Genomic DNA, 13273 nt, shown 5'->3' on the forward strand with positions numbered 1-13273 from the left:
GGATTATTCTCCCTATCAACAATAAAAATATATTTTTGTTAAAAACCCTAAATAAGCCAATTGGTACTACAGTGTGTTATGCTTTTATTGGACAGTGTAGACAGAAAGGCTTTGCTCTGTTTATATTACGATCATGCCTTACTAGAAAAACTTCCTTGCTTTCTAGGAAATGAGGTTTATGGTCATTGATCATATTCAGAAATATTTTTACATGTCTTTGCAGCCACACATAAAAAGAATAATTCACCCAAGCCAGCTCGGTGCAGCATAGCAGATAGTCTATCACTTCGAAGAACAGTAGACTCTGGAGAAAATGGTCGTTCAAAAGGAGACTGTCAGACCTCATCTGAAGGTAAATTTCTGGGGTTCAGAACATGATTTCAGTGGACAAATGTATATAAATATGATTATGTATCTTTCATTCATTCATTCTTTTTTTTGCCAGTCCTGGGCCTTGGATTCAGGGCCTGAGCACTGTCCCTGGCTTCTTTTTGCTCAAGACTGGCACTCTGCCACTTGAGCCACAGAACCACCTCTGGCCATTTTCTATATATGTGGTACTGGGGAATTGATCCCAGAGGTTCATGTATAGGAGGCAAACACTCTTGCCACTAGGCCATATTCCCAACCCTGGTATTTTCTATATATGTGGTGCTGGGGAATTGAACCCAGGGCTTCATGTATACAAGTCAAGCACTCTTGCCACTAGGCCATATTCCTAGCCCCTGCTTCCATTCTTTAAAGGCACCAAAAAAATGCATTCCTCCTGCCCCAACCTCCCACATTGGGCCAATTGAAATTTTTTGATCCTACACTAAAACAGACTCTCAAAAAACTGAAAACATGGCTGGGGATATGGCCTAGTGGCAAGAGTGCTTGCCTCGTATGCATGAGGCCCTGGGTTCAATTCCCCAGCACCACATATACAGAAAATGGCCAGAAGTGGCGCTGTGGCTCAAGTGGCAGAGTGCTAGCCTTGAGCAAAAAGAAGCCAGGGACAGTGCTCAGGCCCTGAGTCCAAGCCCCAGGACTGGCCAAAAAACAAAACAAAACTGAAAACAGCTGGGAATATGACTTAGTGGTAGGGTGCTTGCCTGCCATGCATGAAGCCCTGGGTTCAATTCCTAAGTACCACATAAACAACAACAACAACAAAAAAGAAAAACTGGCCAAAAAAACTGCCACCAGTGGCTGGGAACGTTTCTTGGTGGTACAGTGCTTGTCTGGTAAACATGAAGCCTTGGGTTTGATTCCTCAGTACCACATAAGCAGAAAAAAACCAGAAGTGGCTCTGTGGATCAAGTGGTAGAGTGCTAACTTTGAGCAAAAGAAGCTCTGAGGCAGTGCCTAAGCTCTGAATTCAAGCCCCATGACTGGCAAACAAACAAACAAAAACTGCAAGCAAGCTGGGTACCAGTGGCTCACACCTGTAATACTAGCTACTCAGGAGGCTGAGATCTGAGGATCATGGTTCAAAGCCAACCCAGGCAGGAAAGTCCATGGGACTCATAGCTCTAATTAACCACTGGAAAACTGGAAGTGGTGCTGTAGCTCAAGTGGGAGAGCACTAGCCTAGAGAGCTGAAGAGCTCAGGGACAGTGCCTAGGCCCAGAGTTCAAGCCCCACAACTGACACCCCCCCCCCCCCCCACAAGGAGAAAAAAAAACAACCTACAACATTTGACTGTGTATTCCAGACTCTTTTAAATACTTGGTATCAAAAGGACTGGGAGGGCTGGGGATATGGCCTAGTGGCAAGAGTGCCTGCCTCATATACATGAGGCCCTGGGTTCGATTCCCCAGCACCACATATACAGAAAATGGCCAGAAGTGGCGCTGTGGCTCAAGTGGCAGAGTGCTAGCCTTGAGCAAAAAAAAGAAGCCAGGGACAGTGCTCAGGCCCTGAGTCCAAGCCCCAGGACTGGCCAAAAAAAAAAAAACCAAAAAAAAACACCAAAAGAATTGGGATACATTTTAAATTGTGTTTGGGGTAGTTTTCAAATGCATATTTTAAGATTTTGTACACCAGCAGAACTTTCATGCTTATTTGATGCTTCTTTTTTCTGAATATCCCTCTTTTCGGAAGGCTCTACCAGCAGCTCTCAGTCTGGGAACAGGCACAATTCTCCCCGAGCCTTGACACATGGCATTATGGACATTCTGCCCAAAACTGAAGATCGTCAGTGTAAAGCTTTGGACTCAAATGCTGTGGTGGTTGCAGTTTTCAATGGTTTGCCTGCTGTTGAGAAAAGAAGGAAAATGGTCACCTTGGGGTAAATTAAGTTCTTTTGTTCTGTGTCATAATGAACACCAAGTGAAAATTAATTTCTACTTAGTTTATTTTTTGGATGGGCACACATTTTATTGGCTTAAGTGGGTTATTTTTCCTGTTTTTCTTTGTCTTCTTTATGCTGGGGATAGAAGACCTGGTGTATCTAGAAGTATAGCAGAAGTTCACATTAAATATATTAGCACTCATTTTCACTCATGTTAGGATACTAAAGATGTATAACTAGTGGGAACTCTGTCTTGTGAGATTTATCGTGTGTGTGTGTGTGTGTGTGTGTGTGTGTGTGTGTGTGTGTTTTGAATCTATTCCACACTGCTAAAAGACATATGTCATAGGTATGTCACATATATTTTATATGGACTTCCCAGCAATCCTACTTCAACACTACTTTTCTGTAACATGAAAGAAAATATCCTTAACTCAGAATTTCCTGAAAGGATATATCATAGTTGATACTTAATCTCTATCCCAAGAAACATAATCATTTTGATCAAATGATATCTTTTAAATGAAGTTTAATTGACAAGGTTTTTGTTAACATCTTATGGGACATAAATAGTTAAAGAATTGCTTGAAGTTTTTATTTTTAGTGTAAATTTCAGCATTGGAAAGGTACTAAAGTCACAGGAGAAGATGTGGTGTATCCAGCAAGCTGAAGTAGGATGAGCACAAGTTCAAGGCCAGCCTTTTAGAAAAGGACTGGTGATAGAGCCCAGTGGTGGAGCGTTTACTTAGCATGTGTGAGGCCTTGTGTTCAATCCACAGTACTGAAAAGAAAAAGAAAAAAAAAGCCCACTAGAAATTATCTTGTTTTCTCTAGTACTTAGCCTGATGTTATTAAACATTCTCTTCAAATGAATGCTATAACTAGATTTCTATTTTTCTTTTTTTGCCAGTTCTGAGGCTTGAACTCAGGGCCTGGGTACTGTCCCTGAGCCTGTTTGTGCTCAAAGCTAACACTGTACCACCTGAGCTACAATGCCACTTCTGACTTTTTCTTTTTTTTTTTTTTTTTTTTGGCCAGTCCTGGGCCTTGGACTCAGGGCCTGAGCACTGTCCCTGGCTTCTTCCCGCTCAAGGCTAGCACTCTGCCACTTGAGCCACAGCGCCGCTTCTGGCCGTTTTCTGTATATGTGGTGCTGGGGAATCGAACCTAGGGCCTCGTGTATCCGAGGCAGGCACTCTTGCCACTAGGCTATATCCCCAGCCCCACTTCTGACTTTTTCTGAGTAGATGAGTCTCATGGACTTTTCTGCCCAGATTGGCTTTGAACTATGATCCTCAGAACCCATGGCTTCATGCATGCTAGGCACTCTACCACTAAGCCACATTCCGAGCCCCAAGGGGAAAAAATACTAAGTAAAAATATCCACATACTTTTTCTTTCCTCTGTTCGGTCTCCTATCTCCCTGCCCACTCACATTGCTGCTCTTCCTAGTTTTTATGTACACTTAAGCAACTTTGTGTAACTTTAACATCAGTGGTATACCTTGTTTTCTAACTTAATGCATTCTAAAGTCTTTCCATACTAGTGAGAGCATATTATTTAGAACTTCCACTTATTTTATTTTTTGTCGTTTTTTTTTAAATCTTACTGATAAGGTGATGTACAGAGGGTACAGTTACATAATAAGGTAGCGAGTACATTTCTTGTCATATTTATTACACCTTCCCTCATTTTTCTTTCCCTTCCCTAGTTCAGGTTAGCATATATACAATAAGAACTTCCATTTATTTTAATTGATTTTTTTTTTTTTTTAACCAGTCCTGGGACTTGGACTCAGGGCCTGAGCACTGTCCTTGGCTTCTTTTTGCTCAAGGCTAACACTCTACCACTTGAGCCACAGCTCACTTCTGGCTTTTTCTCCTTATGTGGTACTGAGGAATCAAACCCAGGGCTTGATGCATGCAAGGCAGGCACTCTACTGCTAAGTATTCCCAGACCCTTTAATTGAAATTTTTATTAAAATACTTTTAAAGCCACACAGGGAAATCCTACATCTTATTCTGTTCTCCCTAGTGTTAACATTTTGCAAAACTTGCATAGAAAATGAACTATGTAACTTGTAGGTAGGGATGGGAGTTGGAAATGGGCAAGAAAGAAGGAAGGGATAACATTGTCAAGTATTGTACTCTTAACTTACAGAATTAAAACCCCTGTACACAACTAATTAATAATAACAACAAAAATTTAAAACTATATAGTACAGTACCACCTCAGGAATTGGTACGATTGGGTGTGCCAACTCAAACTACCAACGTGAATCTTCAGTAAAATTTTAAAAAGTCAAATTGGAGCTGATGGAGTGGCTCAAATGATAGAGTGCCTATTTAGCAAATGGAAGACCAGGAGTTCAAATCTCAGTCCTACCAAAAACCAAAACCAAAACAAAACAGCAGATGATAATAATTAGCAGTTTATTATATGTTAGTGTGCATACCCTACTTTGTTTGGCCTCTGTTTTGAGATAGGGAAAAGATGATGATTGTGTTACTTTCTAGATGTAGGAAATATCAAATTGTTTTCTCCCTTCAGGGCTAATTCTAAAAGTGGTCGTCTGGAAGGAATGCAGAGGAATGCAGACTTGGAAAATAATTCTGAAACTGGGGAGTTACAACCTATACTACCTGAAGGAGCTTCAGCAGCCCCTGAAGAAGGTAAAAACAATAAAAAGTTGTATGGAAGATAGCAGGACTACTAACTCTTGGTGGCTGTGGCAGGTGGTAGCGGAGGTAGTGGTTGATTTAGCAAAACATGTCACTGAAATCTATCCGGCATACTTGAAATTCATTATGCTACTGGTTATAGTTTACTAAGATATTAAGCACAGCAAGGTAAAATGAATAATTTACTACACAGAATGACAGGTCTTGCCAGATATTGTGGACCGTGTCAATAATCTCAGCTACTTAAAAGATGGAGATATAGGAGAATCAAGGTCCCTAATTCATCACAGGCAAAAGCATGACTATCTGAAAAACAAACTAAAATCCAAAAAGGATTAGCTGTGTAGCTTAAGTGGTGGAGTTCTTACTGAAATGTGAGAATTTGAGTTGAATCATCAGTATGCCTTTCAAAAAAAAAATTTTATGTTCCATCACTCTCAAAAGGCATTTACTAGATACTGATGGATTGTGCAAGTAACCAGCAAAAATCTGGAAGTGGAGGTATGGCTCAAGTGATACAGCACCAGCCTTCAGTAAAAAAGCCAAGCAAGAAAAAGCTTGAGGCCCTGAGTTCAAGACACTGAGTTCAAGCCTCAGAACTGGCTCAAAAGATGGAGAAGGGTGGCATTTACCTGGAGGAAAAGGCTGCCAATTATTCATCGGATCAGTCAGTGTATATAATAGGACAAGCTATGTACATTGAATTTTTACTAGATATGCAAAGATGAATTAAATATGTTCAGTCTTACAGAAAAGCTATGTGTCTTCTTAACTCTCCCTCTCCCCCAAAGCTAATTAGAGTCTTTGTTGTTTGAAGTCAGTCTTGATGAATGTCTAGAAATTGCTTTGCTCTTCATATAGGCACAATCCAAGCTTTAACCAGAAAATTCCTTATACTGACCAACTTCAGCTGCCAAATTTTTCTGTTACACTTTATGGTATTTCTATATTTTTTCAAGTTCATTATTTTTCTGAAAGCATAGAAAACATTTTTTTTAATTTGGGATGACAGGTGCTTGAAATAAGCTTATAGGTATTGCCATTGCTATGTTCTTTGTATGTTAGCATTAAAGAATGCCAACTTTTCTTAAAGATATTTGGCATTGAAAATATTTTTCATTTCTCAGTGGAACTGTGCTGCCTTCTACCTCTGTACTCATCTGAATTTCAGTAATGGATGAATTTTAGCTGAAGTATATACTCGGGTGCCAGCATCTGCCTCTGAATACCCTATGAGAGGGTGTGTGGGTAGTGGCATTTTAGGGTTCTCAAGTAAACAACACTAAATGTGTTGTCTTCCGAACTCTTATAAGTAGATTTTATTTTGGTAGAGGAGATTAAGTGAAAAGTATTTTTAATATTTTGATCATTTTGTACTTTGTTGATCATTAAAATATTAAAGAACATTATAACCAATGATCTTTATTAAAAAAGATGTGGATATTAGCTGTTTCACATGTGTTTATACGTATAATAGTTTGTAATGACTTCTGACAGCATGTGTTGGAATTATAAGCTCCTCTTTTTCATGAACCACTTAGTAAATTTTTTAATTTGCCTGTTGGATTTGATGCTTGTGATGAAGTAATCCCAGAATATCCTACTGTCTAATTCAGATTGCTCTACTGTGGCACAGCCTCTATTTTGGACTTTATAATTACTGTAAGGAGGCTATTCCCCACTTTGTAAAATGCTTAGCAACATGTTTAGTTTTTAACCACCAGGTGGGTGCCAGTAACACTTACCTGCTGGTTACAACAACCTAGATTATCTCCAGGAATATTCTCTGGCAGGCGAAATCACTTCCAGTCTGGGACCATTGGTTGAAATGAATTAACCTAACACTAGGGGTGGTACTCTTAGAGAATCACTTAATGTTTACGGGGCTGTAGTTACTACAGAGAAAAGCCAAAAGCTCAACTATGTTTACATATGTGTAGTGGAAGTGAGGAGGGCAGAGAGAAAAATTGAGAACCACTGGTTAGTGTCAGAAAGACTTGTTAGTAGCCATTTATGATAGAGGATGATGAGGGTTCTGATAAGTTTGTATAAGAAGCATGAAAAAGTATATAATAAGTAATAAATATTTACTAAAGTGTCACCATTTTTCTGAGACTACTAAAGACTTTACCAGTAGTATCTTACATTGTTCTCAGAAGTACTATGCATGGCAGTTATTTTTATACAGATGAGTGAGCTGAAGCCCAAAAGTGCATCTTTTCTTGCCCAAAGCCATAAAATTAGTAACTGGAAGGAGTAGAATTTGAACCTACGTTCAATGCTTATAACTGTTACCTCTCTACAAAATTAGTCCTGTCAGCCCTTAGAAAGCTTCTGAAAGGATTAGTAAAAGTTAGATGAAGACCACGGTAGAGGTAGAGTTACAAACTATGAACTGAATTTTATGTTGTGTTTAGAATCTGGACTTTGTCCTTTGAATGGGATCAAGGATCCCATCAAGGAAGTGATACAATGAAACTGTTTTTGTTGTTGTTATTGTTGTTTTGCCAGTACTGGGGACTGAACTCAGGGCCTGAGCACTGTCCCTGGCTTCTTTTTTCTCAAGGCTAGCATTCTACCACTTGACCCACCGGTGCCACTTCCGGCTTTTTCTATATATGTGGTACTGAGGAATCAAACCCAGGGCTTCATGTATGTGAGGCAAGCACTTTACCACTATGCCATATTCCCAACCCACAATGAAACTGTTTTTAAACCTTTACACTGGGTACAGCAGAAATACTGGATTTTGCAGCTCCCCATGGGTTGTGGAACTTTGGAAAGTAAAACCATAGAACAATTTTTTTTGCTGTTTTTTCAAAAAATGGTTGTATTGTTACTATAAAGCTGATGTACAGAGGGGTTATACTTACATAATCAGGTAAAGAGTACATTTGTTTTTGGACAATGTCAACCCTTCTCTTACTCCCAGTTGTGTCCCCTTCTCCCCTTTTTTGCTGTTGTTTGTACACATACTAGCCTCAAATTTACAGTCCTCCTACCTTAGCCTCACAAGTGCTGGGATTACAGATGTGTACCACCATGCCTAGTAAAATTTCTTAATATCAATGTACAGCTCATAAACTAACTTTTTCCATGTAAACAGCTGATTAGTATGAAAAACACAGGAAGTAGATGACATAATTTTGCTCCTTAAAGCAAATTGACAGCTTATCTTAGAGAAAATAATTTGCTTGACTGAATTTAGGATCTGCATTGCATTTTCCAAGTTTTTAGAAGCATGTGATATCTCAGGTGAAATTTAATCTTTGTATAAGGATTGTTGTGGTATATGGCACCAAGAACTCATTAAGGCTAGGTAATGAGAAGGCAACTAACTAGAGGAAGAAGGGAACATAGTAGCTGCTGAATTTTGAAATCCTCATTGTTTGTAGAGGAGAACTAGAGCCTTGCTCACTGCTATAGATACTAATCTATCTGCAACAGGAGCCAGCTCTCAGGAAGCCTTTAGTGTTTACACTGATAAGCCTCAGTAAACAGTTGAGTAGGTTTGTCTTGTATCATCTTTAATAAAAACAAAGCTCTTTATTTGTGCCAAGTAGAAAAAAATGTTCTATATCACATCTCTTGTAGGTGCCTCTCTCTTGGGAGAGCAAGCTGTTTGAAAAAAAATCTCTATGGCTGGGAATATGGCCTAGTGGCAAGAGTGCTTACCTCATATACATGAAACCCTGGGTTCAATTCCTTAGCACCACATATATAGAAAAGGCCAGAATAGCCACTGAGCAAAAAGAAGCCAGGGACAGTGCTCAGGCCCTGAGTGCAAGTGCCAGGACTAGCAAAAAAAAAAAAAAAATCTCTAAAAGATGACATAATTTGTCTGTTTTGTTTCTGGCTAGGAGTTCGGGACAACTAAAGTCTCTTAAGCCAGGCACTGGTGGCTCACACCTGTAGTCCTAGCTATTCAGGAGACTGAGATCTGGGGTTCTCAGTTCAAAGCCAGCCCTGGCGGGAAAATCCACAAGACTCCTCAAATTACCCACCAGAAAACCAGAAGTAGAGCTGTGGCTCAAAGTGCTAATGCCCAAGCCTTGAAAAGAAGAAGCTTAGGGATAGCGCCTAGTCTTTGAATTCAAGCCCCACAACAAGTAATAAATAAATAAATAAATAAATAAATAAATAAAGTTTCATTGCCTCTCAAGTGTCAGGAAGATGTTGTTACCTTTTTTGGCCTTTTCTGTTGTAACTGGGACTCTGTAGCTCACTCTTACATTACTCTTTTGTCTAATGGTCTGAAACAGAAGCCTAACTTCCCCTGTCCCCAAATGATAACCTATAGAATTTCTTTAGGTAAGCGTGTGTGTGTGTGTACATGTACATGTGTCATTCAAGAATTCTTGCTAGCATTTCTTAGGAAATGTATGTATATTTTCTTGAATTCTGAGAAAAGTTTATCAAGTAAAGTTTTATATTGAAAGAATTAATTTTGACAATTAAGAAAAACATTACTGGTTTTAAGGAATCCAATTAGAGCAAATCAGAAGTTAAAGCTGGTACCTGGAGTCCCAACTTTCAGGAGCACTGTGAGGAGAAGTGGTAACATGGCAATCCTGGTTATACCAGGGCCATTTTGTATCTTCTTGCTAAGTAAATGCTAATGAGTTTATACTCATTAACACACTTGATAAAGATCCTCTGTTTGGTGTTGCAATAAATAAGTTTTCAAAGCAAAATAAGTCCCAAAGTTGGCATTTTTGGAGGTGATTCTGTGCACAAAGCCCTGGATTCGATTACTCAACGCCATATAAACAGAAAAAGCTGGTAGCAGCACTGTGCCTCAAGAGGTTGAGTGCTAGAAGCCAGGGACACAGTGCTCAGAATTCTACATGGTTCATTATTCATACATTACTGGCTAACATACCCATTGGTGTTGTCTACCATTTGATTATTTTCTATTGACCTTGCTAATACTAGGTAGTCTGGTTTTTAAAAGATTTATGTAATGAATTAAGAGTTGAGAAACATTCAGTAAGTAATAACTACTTTAGAGAATTCATATATATATATTTCTTTTTTTTTTTAATCCTGAAGGTTGGTAACTGAGAGGTTACAAGTAAGCTGGGTAGGGTGCTACATGTACTATTTGCTGGGCTTTTCTTTCTAGCACCAGTTCCACAAAGGGCCAGAAGGTGGAGGTAGTGCTGCACAGAAGTAGCTGAGGCTTTTTTTTTTTTTTTTTAATAACTGACAAGTGTCACTCTTCAGTATAGGAAAGGTTCTGTGTTTGTGTGATGTTAAAGGTGAAAAAAATTACAGAAATATCCATATACCTAGTCTTTGTCTTCTATGTTTTAGGAAGAAATAATACTCAAATGTGTCTTGAAAACAAGGATTTACAATGAAGAACTCACCAATAAAGCCATATGAGACTATAGGTCTTGTTGTTTTGGTTTGGTTTTACAGATCCTACTGAAGCTAGATTACAGGCATGAGCCAGCAGTACCCATCCTTCCTCATTTTTTTTTTTTTTGCCAGTCTTGGGGCTTGAACTCAGGGCCTGAGCACTGTGTCCCTGGCTTCTAGTACTCTGCCTCTTGAGCCACAGTGCTGCTACCAGCTTTTTCTGTTTATGTTGAGGAATCGAATCCAGGGCTTCGTGCATGCTAGGCAAGCACTCTACCATTAAGCCACATTCTCAGCCCCTAACCTATCTTAATATCTTAATTTTGATGTCTATATGCTTAATTCCTGTAAAATCTATTTCTCTGCAATCTGGTCTCTTTTGAATGAAATAGAATCATCTTACAGGTTGTTCTATTTATTGAAAACTTCAGTGATGCCCTTTGGGTATTCTGTTCCTTGCACATGTGGACCACTTTTCTTGTTACAGTGAGCCCCCCTTTGTTGAGGCTCACCTCATTAGAATTCGTGATCCATACTGTGTAAGCTTTTGCCACTAGAAGTTTTTGATATGTATCAATCATGTGAGCTTTTAATATTGGCTTGAAAGTTGTTAGATCATTCCAGAATCTGTGTCATCTTGGCATTTCACATTCTGAGTAATTCTTGATTGGTATCCTGGATGTTTTTTAATATGATATTTATGATATTGTGGGGTTTGTTTGAATGTGCCAGTTTGATAGCACTTCAAGATTTGACATCACCAGTATACCTATTCCTGTTTGTTTTTCATAATCCATAAGTCTCTATGTCATGCATTTTGGTTTTCTTTCTTTTTTTTTTTTTTTTGCCAGTACTGGGCTTGGACTCAGGGCCTGAGCACTGTCTCTGCCTTCTTTTTGCTCAAGGCTAGTACTCTGCCACTTGAGCCACAGAGCCACTTGTGGCCATTTTCTATATATGTGGTGCTGGGGAATCGAACCCAGGGCTTCATGTATAGGAGGCAAGCACTCTTGCCACTAGGCCATATTCCCAGCCCTTATGTCATGCATTTTGCATTAGTGGAATTCTACTTTCAGAGAGGATTTTGTATCTATGGGTGTTTCTCCCCCAACATAGAGATGATAGGGATGCCAACAAACTGATAGACATACACAAACTAGAGACCCAAAGTCAGAAACCAACTTATCTCTGGAATTGCTAGAATTTTCTTTGAACATATACTATGTCTATTTACATAATGTATTTATGTTGTAGGCTAGAAACTGATATTTTGGCTGGAAAAAATGTTCTTAGTCTAATGAAATTAATACTGGTTTCAGAACAATAGTACTCAATTTTAAGAACAAAATGTAAAAAGCACTGTTCAAAAAAAAAAATTCAAGGGCTGGGAATATGGCCTAGAGGTAGATTGCTTGCCTAACATACATGAAGCCCTGGGTTCAGTTCCTCAGCACCACATATATAGAAAAAGCCAGCTGGGAATATAGCCTAGTGGCAAGAGTGCTTGCCTCATATACATGAAGCCCTGGGTTCGATTCCCCAGCACCACATATATAGAAAACGGCCAGAAGTGGTGTTATGGCTCAAGTGGCTGAGTGCTAGCCTTGAGCAAAAAGAAGCCAGGGACAGCACTCAGGCTCTGAGTTCAAGCTCCAGGACTGGCAAAAAAGAAAAAGCCAGAAGTGGTGCTGTGGCTCAAGTGGTAGAGTGCTAGCCTTGAGCAAAAAGAAGCCAGGGACAGTGCTCAAGCCTTGAGTTCAGGCCCCACTACTGGCACGTGCACACAAAAAAAAAATCAAGAGAATTGAGGCATGTGGTGTTCTTTTCCTTCTATTTGGTCTGTTGAATGTTGGCTTTCACAGAGTAGAATTGTGTACAAATCTAAGGTCAGTAGAGGCTGAGCTGCTCTCTCTCCTTTCAAGTAAGGTGGTTTCTCATGAGACAATATTTCCTCCTTCCAGGAATCAGTAGCGACAGTGACATTGAATGTGACACTGAAAATGAGGAGCAAGAGGAGCACCCCAACATGGCTGGGTTTAATGACCCTTTCATGGCACAGCCCCCAGATGAAGGTGCAGCACGTGATGTCCTTTTACAGCTTAACAAAACCATCGCTGCCATCACCTTTTCCTCTTCTTCTGCTGCTTCTGCTTGCCTGCTCTGCTGCTTTTCCTTCTTTTTTTGTTTTAAGTTACTGTCATTTGTGACACATCATTCTTTGGTAAACCATATGGTGAGTATTGAGAACAATAAGTAGGTACTACTTGGCTTGCATGGTGAGATACTTCATGAGATACTTCTTTGGTGGAATAAAGTGTCCCCAGCCTGCTTTTTTTCATAGCCTGTGTCCTGACAACAGCTTTAAATTCTAATGAGCTAGTGAAAGCAAAGGAACAGAGAACTTTGAATGAACACCCTATCTGGCCTCAGTAGTGCTGTATGCCCTGTTACAGAAAACAACTCCTAACTGGGGAAGTTTCAGATGTTTGACTTTTCCTCTCTCCTATAACTCTTTTTTTTGGGGGGGTGGGGGGACTGGTCCTAGGGGTTGAACTCAGGGCCTGAGTGCTGTCCCCAAGCTTCTTTGTGCTCAATGCTAGTGCTCTACTACTTGAGCCCCAGCGCCCCTTCCAGTCTTTTCTGAGTAGTTTATTGGAGATAAGGATCTCATGAACTTTTCTTCCCAGGTTGGCTTCAAACTGATCCTTAGATCTCAGCCTTCTGAGTAGCTAGGATTACCAGTGTGAGCCACCAGTGCCTGGCTCTGTAACTTTTTTTTAAAGTAGTTTTCTCTAACTTATTAGAAACGTATGTGTATTATGAAATCATTTTTATTCTTTTCCTTTCCCTAAAAGAATTCATTAAAAAATCACCAACAGAAATCTGTTAATATGTTCTTTTGTTTTTTGTTAAATTCCTTTTACCTGAGTTTTTTTTTTTTTAATTTGTTTTT

At 39.5% G+C, this 13273-nt stretch overlaps 1 protein-coding gene across 4 annotated transcripts in view; it reads left to right on the forward strand.

Moving 5' to 3' along the window:
• Positions 1–13273, forward strand: part of Trim37 (tripartite motif containing 37) — a 94882-nt gene that overhangs the window by 65820 nt on the left and 15789 nt on the right. For all 4 annotated transcript variants that reach the window (XM_048367097.1, XM_048367094.1, XM_048367098.1 and 1 more), the window contains 4 exons: positions 224–352; positions 2086–2272; positions 4826–4947; positions 12282–12392. In XM_048367097.1, the coding sequence (XP_048223054.1) occupies positions 224–352; positions 2086–2272; positions 4826–4947; positions 12282–12392 (549 nt within the window). The remainder of the gene's footprint in view (positions 1–223; positions 353–2085; positions 2273–4825; positions 4948–12281; positions 12393–13273) is intronic.

The sequence above is a fragment of the Perognathus longimembris genome, chromosome 17, assembly GCF_023159225.1.
Source record: "Perognathus longimembris pacificus isolate PPM17 chromosome 17, ASM2315922v1, whole genome shotgun sequence".
Lineage (NCBI taxonomy): Eukaryota > Metazoa > Chordata > Mammalia > Rodentia > Heteromyidae > Perognathus > Perognathus longimembris.